Source organism: Phyllostomus discolor, chromosome 9 (genome assembly GCF_004126475.2).
Source record: "Phyllostomus discolor isolate MPI-MPIP mPhyDis1 chromosome 9, mPhyDis1.pri.v3, whole genome shotgun sequence".
Taxonomy (NCBI): domain Eukaryota; kingdom Metazoa; phylum Chordata; class Mammalia; order Chiroptera; family Phyllostomidae; genus Phyllostomus; species Phyllostomus discolor.
The window spans coordinates 40,306,437-40,321,013 of record NC_040911.2 but is presented as its reverse complement, the minus strand read 5'-3'; the positions used below and the strand labels follow the sequence as shown (position 1 = coordinate 40,321,013).

Sequence of the window (14,577 nt, the reverse complement as noted above, 5' to 3'; positions counted from 1 at the left end):
CTTCCATGTAGAAAAAACTAACCTTTTATCCTTGACATAAAAAAACTACTTTAATTATGAACACCTGGCTTTCTAGATTCCAAACAATCTCTCTCCCCTGTTGTCTGAATAAGGAAACAATGGTAAAACACAAAGCTATCACACTTCTCCATTCTCTTGTTAAAAGTAATTGCTTTCTTACATGTGTTTTCATGGCATTTCATAACAAACTAGTTTCTAAGGTTTACCACATTAAATTACAGATATCATACGTCTTTGGTTTCTACATAACATTTCAAGGTTCAGATATAGCCAGGTCCTGTGTCCTATGTGGGGGCTGAAAAGATGATTACAGAGGCTTTATCTTCTCCCTACTTGCCTCTCTTCCTTGAAAGCCTATCAGCTTCTTGATGGAAGAGACCATGTCTTATCCACTTCTGAAGCCCCACTGCCTGGTAGTCTCTGGTTCATACTAAGTGCTGAACCACTGAATTCAGTGGTTCTGAACTGAATTACATATGGGGAGAAAGCTGGGTGCAGTAGTAGTGACTAACTCAAGAATAATTAGGGCTCCCCGGTCTTGACTCCTTTACTCATCATAAAAAGTGTCCTTTAACTGCACAATTAATTGCCAGAACCCACACTTGGTAGCACTGTAAAATGAGATGTTCTTTATTGATGTGATAAGGAATTGCATCATGTTCACATTAGAAAGGGGATTCAGGGTTCTTTGGTAGAAAGCTTGGCTGACATAACATCTCTCTTGTTTCTACAATGGCTCTTAAATGTAGGAATTCCCACAGCAAGGCTGTCTTTGGAAGTGCATTTACTGGGAAACCATCTGTCAGTCCCCGTTATCCAATGGAAGGAGAGTAGGGAAGGATTTGGTTGCCATTGCATGTTGGGCTTCTGAGGTGCCACAGTTATTAGAAGAGATGGCCACAGAACTCAGCACCTGAATGAGAGATCTGTAGGCCCCATCATGTGAAGATAACTTAATTCTTTGAATGATTATTCAGTCATTCATTCAACAAAATTTATTAAGCCCCTGCTGTGTGACAGGTACCATTCTAACTACAGGGGATTCATTCTTGAAGCAAGGCAGAAACTGTTTCTGCTCACAGGACTCATGATGACACACACACACACACATGCACACACATAAAAGAGGATATCAGAAAGTAATATTAAAGTAGGGTGGTATGGCAGGCAGTGGCTGGGCGGTGGTTGGGAAAGGCATCCCAAAAGTATCATAGTGTAGTTGAGACCTGAACGGGGAGGAGTCATGAAGAACAGGAGGAAGGCCCTGTGGTCTTCCTCAGAAAGCATGGTGTGTCCCAGGAGCAGAAGGGAAGCCACTGTGCTGAAGTGGAGGGTGGAGCAGGTAGAGATCGCAGCAGTTGGGCCCTGCACTGACCCTGCACTTCTGGGCCTCACTCCATCATGTCTTTTCTTCTCTTGCAGACGACTTCACAGAAGAGGAGGAGGTACAGTCCTTCGGTTACAAGAGGTTTGGTGAGTTCTAACAAAGCTCTTTCCTTTTCTGTGCTTGACCTGGGATACAGTAACAAGACGATTGCTGGACTTTTGACACACATAAACACATGTGGCTCTGAGGCCCACTTTTGCTGGGAAATTGAGTTTCTGTATGATTTCATCACAACGCTGAGGTGGATGATTCCTCACAATGCTGAGGGCAGTGGAACAGGAGCTGTGCTCACACATGGGATGCTTATGGGGCTTGCTGAGTACCAACCAAATGGCATAATAGACAGAATGTGGTGGGGAAGGTAAACATGTGACAAGACAGGAGCGAAAATACATGGGAGCTTTCTCTTTTGATAATTAGAAAACATCTTTCCTTTTTTCCTCAGACTCCATGCCCATAACTCAGTCAATATTAGTAGATAGTGAGAAGACTTCTTCTAGAAACCCAACCAGACGCAAGTGCTCTGTGGTAGGCTAGATAAGGGCCCCCAAAATGTCCATACCATAATCCCCAGAACCTGGATATTACCTGGTATGGCAGAAAGTGGTTTGTAGATGTGATAGAGTTAAAGAACTTGAGATGAGGAGATCATCCTGGGTTATCTGGGTGGGCAAATATAAAGAAAATAATGCAATCACAAGTGTCCTTATAAGAGAGATGGAGAGGAAGATTTGACTACCTAGAGGAGAAGGCAATGTGAATATGATGATGAAAGCAGAGACTGGAGTGATGTGTTCTGAAGGTGGGGGATGGTGCCATCAGCCAAAGATCAGAGGTGGCCACTAGACACTAAAAAAAGCAAGGGAATGGGTTTTCTGTTCAGAGCCTCTGGAGAGAGCGTGGCCCTGCCAACATCATCCCATCAACTGAAGCAGATTTCAGACTTGTGGCCTCTAAAATCATAAGAGAGAAATTTTGTATTTTAAACTACCACATATGTGGTAATCTGTTGAAGCAGCCATGGGGAACTAATACGTGCTCCTCTGCCTCCTAGTCTGCTGCACACGGAGGCTCTTTGCTTTGCCCGTGCTTTTCATACCCTGCAATTTGGCTTTGAACTGCTAGTAAACACTGCAAAGTTCCAAAGATAGTTCAAAGGAACTGAGGTTTTCTGTCCAGCTTGTTTCTGTGCCTTGGCCAGAGGAAATAAAGAAGGATGGAGAAGAAAAGAATGTGTGTGTGTGTGTATGTGTGTATAAGAGAGAGAAAGACAGAGATAGAGACAGAGACATAGAGAGTGAATATGAAAGAGAGTGAATCTACTTCCTGTTGCTTAGAAAAAATCCTGGCTGGACTTTGATTCAAGTTAACAACCCCCAGCTGCTCTGGCTCCATCATTGCTTTAGCAATTTTCCTTCTGGACACACACTTCTGCATTTCTTTCTGGGAAAAGATAGGGCTTTAAAATGGGAGTGTAGTTGTGCCAAGCCCATAGCTGCTCCATTCACATGCTGGCAGAGTGGCTTATGCTCAGTCCTTCCTTCCCTCCTCCACAGCACTGTTCTGTAGCTACACAATCTCGTACCTCTAGATGGTACCCTGTGCTTTGCTTTCTTGTGGAGGCTTCACTGAAGGTGGTAGCAGGAGTGGAGACTAAAGCTAGACTTATAGAGGGAAGGAAAACAAAAATGAAAAAGCAGAAATAAAGAGGGAAATCAAACTTGTTAGAGTAAGGCAAAGGAAACGTGGACATGCCTACATATTTTTGAAATCAGTAGATTTCAAATCTGGAGCTGGAAATCAGTAGAGGTATGAAGAACCAAGAGAAAACTTTTCTTTAAAAAGAGTGACCTTTTGAGAAATGTTTAAAATTTAATGATCATATAACTAGCTAGATGGGTGGGGATTTGGTGAAAAAAAACACATGAAAAATAATAAGTTGCAGAAAGGATTTACTGTGTGGTGGTTAAATGATGACTCAGAGGGATGTGAAAATAACTTACAAATACTGGACAGCATAAACAGAGAGGAAGGAAGAGAATACCAAGTGGCACAAGTAGAAGAAAGGGATGAAATTAAAATGAAAAAGGAAAAATAAAATTAAAATGGAAAAAGCTATAGAAGAATTGTTCTGATGTTGATGATTCTTCGACTTAGCTTTAAGCAAAGTGGTGGATATCTAGCCTAGAGGTAAAGTAGAATTTTGGAGATAGAAGAGCCTTTGAGATCATTTAAACCAACCTAATTTTACAGACAAGGGAGGTGAGGCCCAGATAGATTAAGTTCTCAACTAAGTTAGCTAGAACTGGGGATGGTTGCTGGCTCTTCTAACTCCCGGATAGAGTAGTTTTGGGAAAGGGTCAGCAATAAGGTTGAGGTGACTTCTCAACTTCTGTGTCCTAGAATCAGAACTCTAACGTGGGCTAGATGCCCAGTCTGATCCCATCAGGGAAGCCTCATCACTTTTGTAGGACCTAGGATTCTGGACCTGGTTTTATAGAAGATAAATGGGTTTTCAGTTCCTAAGAATGGGCCAGAGCTCGTCGTTGAATGTAGCAGAACCCAACAGTCCATTCCTTCAGGTATGGTTAAACTCTAACCATTAAAGGAGGTGGTGGTGGGAAGTGTCCAGTGACAGGACAGCCCTGTAGGCACTGCTCCTACTCTTGTGACTTGAAACCAATCACTTCAACTCTGTGGGCTTCAGATGCCGCATCTGTGCAGTGAGCAGTGACACCTGCCAAAGTAGGTAAGTCTACCTTGCAGGCCTTTTGTGAGACTAAGAGAGATACCAGATGGGCAAGTGCCTTGAAGGTGCAGCACTATAAAAAGACACATGACATGATCTCTCTGCTGAACTCTGGGGCTGTCATCACTTCCTGGGCATTTTTGTGTAGCTACTGCTGAGTGTGACAGCTCTGAAAGCTCATTCCTGAAGAGATTTAAAGTGTGATTTGCCTCCAAATATGGTGATGTTGTTGGCTTTTATTTTTCCAAAAACAGAGTGGATAACACATAGGGTTTAGTTATTGTCTCATTTTCAGTATGTCTTGTTTATGCAAGTACAATGATAACAACCTGAATTTAAGGTCCAGCTGAACCAGAGGTTAATTATCCACAGGACAGAGGGGCCACTGTTTTAGCAAATCGTTACCTGGTGGCTTATTTCCAAAATAATTCATACATAGTTATTCAGAAGCATTTGCTACATAACGTCAGGGCTATTTATATAATACTACCATACTTTTTTCAAATTCAATACCATATTACAATGAAGAGCAACATGGGTGATCTTCTCTAGTGATCTAGTGTAGTGTTATTTGGGGACACTCGATGATCGCTGTTGCCCTCTGGCCTCCACCAGGTCTCCTCTTTTTCTGCAGCCTCTCTCTACGTCATGCTTGTTAACCCCTTCCCCAAAGTTCTGGGCATGTGTCTGAAGAAGAGATGGAGTTAAGTCTGATGGGTTTGCCACTTACTTTTTCCTCTGACCAAAACTTTGATGAGGGGAAATTTTGAAAGGTTAATGGAGTATTTTCAAAATTGATCAGGCTCTGAGGGTCAATGTTTCTTTGCCTCAGTATGCAGAGCTAATTAATTCAGGATATAGCTATAGTTACAGTATGGTAGAGTTCATCCTCTGGAACAGGAGGTACCAGTATATAAGTTTTTACTTTGTATAGGTAGAATATGACATATACTACAATGAGATCCTTCTGTTTATTTCTCAGTTACTTTTTTCTTCAAAAATAGCACACATGGTTCTGGAAGCCTTTATTGTTAGAGTTAGCAGAAAGAGAAAAATAATTATTTCATATTCTAAGGGATTAATACACATTTATAAAATTAGAATTTGTGATAAATTGACCCAAATTTCTTCTGAAACCTTCTGATTATCGTATGATTAACATGAGTGCATTCAAATTTTTTAAAAATTCATTAAAATGATAGGGAGTAAGAGGGAAGAAAGTACCATTTAAGTTCCAAGAGATGAGTGCATCAGAATTCCACAGGAGGAGGGGAGAAGGGTGGGAAGAACGGTGAGTTCCAGATCCTGCCCTTTAACCCACGTAGACATGATTATAACAAATCCAGCTCACGTTTGTGTACCACTTTTATCTTACCAAAGGACTTCCAAACGTGTTTTTCCTTCACAACAATTCCCTGAGGCCAGCAGGCCAGGTGTCATCTTTCCCACTTGATGGCTGCCTTTTGTCTTTTCTGGGGCAGTGGGGTGCAGTGATTAAGTGTGTGGACATTGGAACCAGGTATGTGCTTTTGGATCTGAGTTCCAACACTTAGCAACTCTGTGACCTTGAGCACGTTGTTGTTTAACATTGTAAAGTCTCACACTAGGCCTACTTCATAGGGGCATTGTGGAATTAAGTGTGTGGTACTGGATTAGCACAGTGCCTGGCACATGTGAGCATTCCGTACATGATATTAGGTTCTTCCCTCTTCAACTATTTGATCGTGCTGCTTAATATGGTGTCTAGGATTTAGTAAGTCCCTGGAACTTTCTGATTTCCAGAAGCCTCCTGGATTCTTGTCCCATCACACCCCCTGCTTTCTTGCTAAGAAGTGAGAGAGGTAAGAGGCTCCCGGGGACAGTGGCTAGCTATCCCAGCCTCATGGCAGGCAGTGTTGGGTCTGATGGCAGCTACCACCTGGATGTCCTAGGCCCTCCTCTAGAGTCTGCTCTGCCCCTTTCTGTGCTGAGGGGGTGGGGACAGACTGCCTTTGTTTCATTGGTTGCATTGGGGTTTCTTGTGTTTGGAAAATAATAGGATGTTCAGCATTGGAATGATGGAGGAGCAGGAGATATGTGGTTTCGCCTGTGACAATCACAGGTAGACTTAAGGGTTGACAGTGAGCAACAGAGGGCAGCTGAAAATATTTGTTGTTTATGTTTGACAAAATTGCTTCCTTGGGGAGCAGCTGTAGGGACTGTTTATGGCTATGAGAGAAAAAAGATCTGAAAAATTGCAAACTTTGAAACTGCAACAAAAAGTAAAAGGAAGCATTCTTCTGTGGAGGAGAATTCATCTTTTGTAGAACTTAAGTGGAAAAATTGTAAGAGAACTACTGAAAATTATTTGGGGGTTACAGCCAAAAGAGTGTATCCAATGCCTTTTTCTAAGCACATGTTTACTGAAGTGTATCCTTGAATAGTTTTGTTCACTCATAACTTCACAGGCCTCCCTGAGCCAATAGTTTCAAACAAGCTGGACTTTTTATTTTCCCTTTCTTCCCTTGGATAATGATTTCAGATTACTAAAAATAGTTTTAAACAGTTTAACCTGCACAGTTCTGGGCATATGGAAGCAGCCTGAGAAATCTATATTGAGTAGAGCCTAGCCCTTCCAGAACACGTGCACCCCGCCCCCACCCCCTTACCTTCCATCCCCTCTTTTCAAATCCATCTGCCTTGCTGAAAGATTTAGAGGCACTGAATGTCTAACAGTGTAGAGGACCACTTGGGCTTCTGAAAAGTAGCAGCACCGAAGTGCTTAGCCAAATAGAAAGAAAGGTTCTTTGTGAGGCAAGTGAGTTTCTGCTTTTAGTACAGAGAGGATTGGAAGAGTTTACCAAGAGGATGCTGAATTGTCTTTGGGAGGCTGCTCAAGATAAACACTTGGATGCCTCAACTTGTAGTTGTTTGGGCTTGGGGACCAGGCCGCCTGTCTCCCCTCTCCTGGGACCCTTCCCAGAAGGCTGGCTTCATCTCTGGATTTGGAGAAGGCGCCACTTTGAAGTTATCCACCTCCAACTACAAAGGAGGGCTGCATACATTCCTCTCACCAGAGCCCTTCAAGGCTGACACCAGCAGAGTTCACCCCTTTCTCTGATAAGAATGCCAGGAATTTCCATCATTTCCTGTGGGGAATGACTAAATAAGCCCAGCGTGAGGCTGGCTTTTCAGCAGCACCTTTTCCAAACATCTCTAGATGGAAAGGGTACAACATCAGGCGAGGCACTGACCCTGGGCAGAGAGATAAATTAAGGGGGCAGGGAATGAGAGTCTTGACTTGGTGCCCCAATGGGATTTCTTTGAAATGTTCAAAGCCATTTGCATCATTTAGTGGGAGGGGATTGTGTATGTGGTTTTGTAAATCCTAATGGAGCTGATATTTCTGAATGTATGAGAATTTTGTGTCAAATAGCATGCAGAGAAGTAGATGCAAAAGAGATTGTCAGGTAGAATCGCCTCTCGAGAGATTTGAAGAAAAACTCATCTGGCTCCTCTGTCCTCTGCTTCCAGTCAAGCAGGCAGGGTTCCTGAGACTCAAGAAGGGGAGTTCTCTGGCCATCACTTAAAAAAAATAACTTGAGGCAATTTCATAATTTTTATCATTATAAATGCTAGTGATATTCACAACCTCTCTTAACAATGTTTGTTCAGGCTTCATGTTTTCTCCCATTAAGACCTTCTCACTGGTAAGGTCAGATCCTCCCTGCCTAGTCTTTATTGTTTATCAGTAAAAATTTGTTCAATACCACATTCCCATAAGATTATGATTTTAAACCATTTTCATATGGAAGAAACCATTAAACATCCTTTCTATGCTAGGCAGTGACCCATTCATTAGTTCATTTCATTCTCCCAGAATCCTTCAAGGTGGGAATTACCTGCAGTTTGCAAATGAGGAGACTGAAGCTGACCAGGCTATGTGGCATGGCCAACAATGGATTCAATTTTACTTCAGTCCCCATTGTTCTTTCTACTTGACCCAAGACTGAGAAGCACACAAATATGTCCTTCCTCAGAGCATCTCAAATTTTTGATGGGAAAATAAATGACTATAGATGTGTGGATTAACTCAGCAGTTGCCTATACACGGTCTTACATTTCATATTTCAAAATATGTATAGATTGAACACTTGAGCCCTGAATTTTTCAACCATTTCAAATATAATCCAACCCACACTCCTGCCTTCCCTGGTTTTCATTCACTTATGAATCCTGGCAAGAGTGTGGGGAAGGAGAAAAAGGGCAATAATTTGTTTTTCCTACAATTGGGTTAAAGCTGAATGTGGTTTGTTTTTATTTTTGGAAAAATTAAAGAAAACTACTCCTCAGCCATTTTCTTGTTACGACAGCATGAAGACATTAGGTTGTTTCCAGTGTTTGGTTGCTGGGGATAGGGTGGGGAAGAGTTATTCCTTTTGCTAGCAACTCTAAGCAACTTAAAACAGATGAACTTGGAAACTTTCCTTGAAAGATTGGAGCTGTTCATTTGGAGGCCCCTGGGAAAGGGAAAGATGTCCTCAGCACAGTTGTGAACTAGATTCTTTTTACTCTCACACATTGCCTGTTGGTGCCCTTGATGTTCCGCGCGGTGCCTGGTTAGGGAGCAAAGCATTAGAATTGGGTAGTCCTGGTTCCCACGCTGGCTTAGCCATTTATAAGCAAGGTATCCAATGTCTCTAAGCCGCACTTCGCTTATCTGTGAAATGGGAATGGCAAGAATACCTTCTTTACAGGGTACATGGACTATAAAATCTATATATATAACATATATGAGGGGCCTGATCTATCGTTGGTCTGCACTAAACTGTGGCTGTCATTAAACTGCTGACTATGTTCACTCCTCTCTTTCCCTTTCCTGGGCCTCACTATCCATGGTTTGGTGTTGCCTCAGCTCTTCCTTTGTGAAGCTCACTAGGCCTCAGACTCTCTGATCCTTCCTACCTTCTATCCTCCCTTCATCACAATCTCACTACTCTCACTCCTGTATTCTCTGTCCTGCATCTGGGCTGTAATTTGCTCAGAGATTATCAAAGGAGTCTACTTTCTGAGGAAGGGAAGGGAAGGGAAGGGGAGAGGAGGGGAGGGGAGGGGAGGGGAGGGGAGGAGAGGGGAGGGGAGGGGGAAGGGAAGGGCCTTAAACTGCTGAAGGCCCTTCTTCATTATTTTTTCTTTCTTTTTAAATTTAAAGGTTTGCTGGCCACCAGCAAAGAATACATTTTAAGGAAGTTAGCACACGCTGGGGCTAAGAGCAGCTTTCCCAAAGAAGTGGTATCGCATCCTGGTGGCTAAGAGAGTGTGTTCTGGAGCTGGACTGCCTGGGTCCGTTTCTGGCTTTGCCACCTACTGCTACAATAGCCTTAAACCTCTTGGTACCTCAGTATCCTCATCTAAAAGATGAGGGTAGTTATCTACCTGTGTGAATATGGTGGGAACTAAATGAGTTAATACTGAGAGCAGTTTTGTGCATGTAGAAAGAACCACATTAACATATGCATTCTTAAAAGTAACATAAGTGGTCAAAAAGTGGCTGCAGCCATTCCACGTACATAACAGACTGTGTTTGTTTCAGTGCCTTTTGGAGAGCAAGGAAGTTCTCCCAGGAGGCCTTTAGTAGCTTTTCCGTAGTACACTGTCCCTAGTACACTGTCCCTAGTAAACTTTCCCTCACTGGCCAATATTGAGCCACAGACTTCTTTTCCTGAATCAGCTTTGGACAAAGGGACTGGGCTGGATCTGGTTGGCTTGGGCTAATTGGGGTAGATTATATGGTGAAGAATGAAGCACTCTGACCACTATTATTATGTATAATTTAATATCTATAATATATCATATAATATTATAAATATAATATGTAATATTATAAACATAATGTATTTAAAATATAGTGTTAAATTAGACAATGATTATTAATCATTAAATAACAAAATAATTTAATTATGATTGGCCCACTTATAAAATTATCATGTTTTATATAACACATTGAAAAATTCATTTCACTCACAAAATAATTACAAGTTTATTTTTAAATGATTTGTAATTGTGTTACAAATGGAGCTACAAGGTGTTGAACTTTGAAGAACCCAGAGTTCTTAGTCTTTGACAGTTTATAAGGGATAAAAAAACTTCAAAAAAAAAAACCCAATATGATACTGAAGAGAATGAATGAACAAAGGATATTTTGCTTTCTTGAAACTTAGCATTCACAATAGTGTTAAGCAGATTTTGAAGAAACAACTCTTTTCAGAAGAGGAACTTAGAAAATAATGGAGAAAAGTCCAAAATCCTAGTGAATACAACTCTTGCTACAGGAAATATTGCAAAATTGGTCTCCTGTTCTGAGTCATAACTAAGAACGCTTTCCGCTTCTTTGAATATTTCATTTTTATCTTTTTCTAAGTTTTTGAAAACTGACATTTGGCTGCAATTGAAACAGGCTTCTCCTTTTATACACTACGGTAGTATTTTTGGGTCAATGCAGTATGTGTGAATATTTCCACACACAGATCAATTTCTTTTACACACTGCAGAAGATGAAGGACTTTAGACTTGTCAGGAACGTGGGAGAATGGGACTAGAAGTCTGCAAGAGTCCTGTCAGAAATCCAGACTACCTTCTTATTCTAAATGTCTAAAGATGTCCTCTACTCTCTGATATTCGAAACAACTTTTTCTAACACGTCCTTTTTGTTCTGAGAAGCAGGAAAATGCATAAGTAAAACCATGGCTCTTTTTAGAGTTTGAGTCTTCATCTAAGCTCAAGGATTCAAAGAAGTATAAGAGAGAGAATTGTATTTTTCCTCTTTGGGTGTTATTTTATATTGTATTTGTAAGAGGAAATTGTCAAGATGCCTCATATTTTATGCTTTAATGGGGCCATTTGATAAGAAATATCAGCATATTGTGATTGTTTCACCTCACATATTACATAGAAGTCTTACTGTTGAATCGCTTTTGGAAATACATAATTGAGGGGAAATAGGAATACTTGCCATTCTGATGAGCATTCACTGACTGCTTTTCATGGGATACAAAGATGAATAAAACAAGTTCCTTGTGTTTGACTATTTTATCCATTATCCTTTTTATGTTATAATTCATTTTTTAAAAAAAATTCTTGGAAAACAAAAGGTGTAAAACTCCTTATGAAAACAATAATTTCCTCCTAAAAATGTCCATATTAGGAATGGCCAAGTTCATAAGCCTTGTCAAAGGCTTCCCCAAAAGAGTGATAAAGGTTATGTAGAATAGAGGGCCTCCATTTGGGGATGGAAGCGATATGAAATAAGGTGTTGGACTCATATGCAAATTCTGCAGGTGGGAGTGGAAAAAGAGTGAAACAGATGGGGAATGCGAGAAGTCCATTGGCTCAGGGAAAAGGTGAATGAAGCATTAATGGCAATTTGGGGAAGAGGTTCAAGCAAGGAATACCAGCCTTAACTAGTGCCTTTTTCTTGGGAAATGTATACACTTTGTGACATTTGGTGAGAAATTGAAGCCAGCAAAACTCATGAGAAAATGTCATTCTTAGTCAATGCAGTATGAAAATGATGTGACATTTATTAACCATCCATAATCTGCTGGGCATCATGCACAATAAAGAAGGGATGTGTGGCCTTTGCCTTTGGGAATTTCAAATTTAATGAGAAGCAGACAGAGTTTTCCAACCATGATGCATTTGCATAAAAGAAAACTATCAGCCAAACCTACACATTGCTTCCCCTCCCACCCGCAGAATTTCAAAAGGCACAATAGAGGGCACCACATGCCAGATGGAATGGGAGCCGCCTTTTCTTTCTGTCTCCAGTGGTGGTGTTAAGTTCAGTGCTGGCAAAACTTCAGTGGTTTTGGTTAATGTTGGGACTTTCCTTTCCAACCTTCTCTCCCTCTCTGTGCAAATGAGAGGCCATAGATGCAGCCCCTTTCCTTTGCCCACAGAAAAGGTTTAGGACGAGGTGCGAGAATCTGTTTGATATAAGCCCGTGAAAGAAGGTTGGAAGGTAATTTCCTTCTCCATATGCTGCACATGCCATCAACCACAGCTGTTATTAAACTGAGGCCATGTGAATCCACTCTACTTATTAACAGTGGCTATGTTCATTTCAAACACAATTCAGAAAGTGTGTAATAAAATAATTTGGTTTAGAAGCTTTCAGTCTTTGTTCCACTTTTGATAGACCAAAATGCATCTCCTATAAACAGTGAAGCCTGTGAATGAGGATCTCATAGAGCCCGAGTGACCTTACACACTGCAGGACACCACCAAGCCTTCGTTTGCTTATCATGGGAAGAGGAATAATAAGATTGCTTTGTTAGAGGGGCATTGTGACAATGAACTCATGTAAATGAAGAATTTAGCACAATGCCTGGCACTGGCAAGTACTCCATAAATGCTCATTGTTAATCAAGAAAGGAAGATGAAGAAAGAGAACTCCATTTTTTTTAAAAAATTGAAATCAGCACTTCACTTGAGCTCTTTCCCTCCCTCTTTGTCTATACAGGTACACACACATCTATGTGTATGTGTATACTCTGTGGGTGCATGTATACACCACTCCATATTTGAAGAGGTCTGAATTGGAAGCATAGAGGCCAGAATTGTAGTCTTTCTTTTGCTACATATTAAGTAACTAGTAATGTGAATTTTACAAAATGATGTAAACTCTGTGAGTCTCAAAAAAGCTCTTTTGAAAAATAAAGGGATCAGTGTAGATGATTTCAAGGACTTCTTCAGGCCACACAGGTTTCACCTATAATGTGGTCCAAGGCTCTATTCTGCTACTGCATTCAACTTAAATATAAATATATATATTTTTTTCTCTAACAGTTCAGAATAAATATTTTAGTACCCTCATTCCAGATGTATTTTGCAGGTATCTGATGCACAAGTTAGTTGGCAAAAATTGGCAAATGTAGAACTCCCTTCTCATTAGTTTTGTTCAAGATATTAGTGATCTCACGATTATTGGCTTTCCATTTGGTTATGTATTCCTTCTTTTGTGTAACTTTAGAGGTTTTGAAGCATTTTCTAGGCTTAAGTGTTTTGAACTCACTTTATTCTAGATATCTACACTCATATATGGAAGATTTTATCCTCTCCAAGCTTTATAAAATCAGTTGGTAATTATTCAGATACATGTGTCTGCAAACTTAATAAAAAGCATAATGTTTCCATTAATAATCCCAAGAAACTTTGGCAGTTTCTCTCAGTTCAGTGATCTGTTTATATTTATCAATTATGAAATTTCTCTTTGTGCTTCTCACATTAATGCAGGACATATTGAATGAAAATATAAATCCACTAGTTATCAACAAAAGAAAAAATCACTTAGCCATGCCCCTTATTGAAAAGAAGACTCAATGGGAGCTGTGATTTTTCTCACTTTGGGTTAGTTATCAAGTATTAGAGTTAAAAACAAAAGACCTGGTGGTCTTCTGTATCTTAGGGCCTTTTTCTTTTCTCCAAGATTGTGGTTATATAAAGTGGGAACACTTTTAAAAAACTTTTAAGCTAGTCCTATTCCCAGCTGGGAATTTATTAGGTCAATTCCTTTTCTCTTTCTTCCTTTTTGTAAGTAGTTAGCCTCATTTTGAAAATTGTGCATGAGCCAGCATTAGAATGAAGGGAAGACTAAAGGAAGGAAAAAAAGAAGAGTATTATTTTTTTTTATATTTATAATTGCAAACACCCAGAAAAGGTGGATTCTGATCAATTGAAAGTTTTTGTTTTTTCCTTGCTGAGCACTTGGGTGGATTTAGGTACTGCCACAGTTGGAGAGAGCTGAAAATTTTGAAATTCTTGGGATGCTAAAGGAAGAGGAAAGAAAAGAATTAGGGGAGGGAAATAAAAGACTAGAGGTAATAGAAAGTTCTGGAGGTTTTGGGGTTAGGGGTGCAAAGACATCATATTTACTTTTCAAGAGCCATGAATTACAGGAAGAAGAGCATGACCCTTGCATCTTTATAATTACAGTCATACCTCAGTACTCATGGCTTCAGAACTCGTCAAACCCTGTGCTTGCATTTTGATGACAAAAAAAATGTTTCAGCACTCAGCACTGGCTCAGGACTTGTTGCACTTGCTAGAATTTGTATGAGTCACGCCACCTACCCGCAAGAGAATATGCTTCATCATTCGACACTCTTAAGTTTCCATACTCATCACGAGTTCTGGAATGAATTAATGAGTACCAAGGTACCACTGTACTTTTTAAAAATATATTTTTCACTGCCATGGTATAAATTCAATGCAGAGATAGTGTCTGTTTTGCTCATCATTGTATCTGGGACAGTTCCTTTGCTCAACAAATATTTGAGAAAGGAAGAGTCAAGTTTTGCATGCTTATAATGTGCATTGTCCTCAGAGTGTTCTTTTTTAAAAAATTTTTTTTACCAAAGCTCATGATCTGGTAGGCATATCC

At 40.3% G+C, this 14,577-nt stretch overlaps 1 protein-coding gene across 1 annotated transcript in view; it reads left to right on the top strand.

Annotated features, from left to right (window-relative positions):
• Positions 1-14,577, top strand: part of COLEC12 (collectin subfamily member 12) — a 207,122-nt gene that overhangs the window by 22,178 nt on the left and 170,367 nt on the right. The window contains exon 2 of the mRNA XM_036009233.1: positions 1,444-1,494. Within this exon, the coding sequence (XP_035865126.1) occupies positions 1,444-1,494 (51 nt within the window). The remainder of the gene's footprint in view (positions 1-1,443; positions 1,495-14,577) is intronic.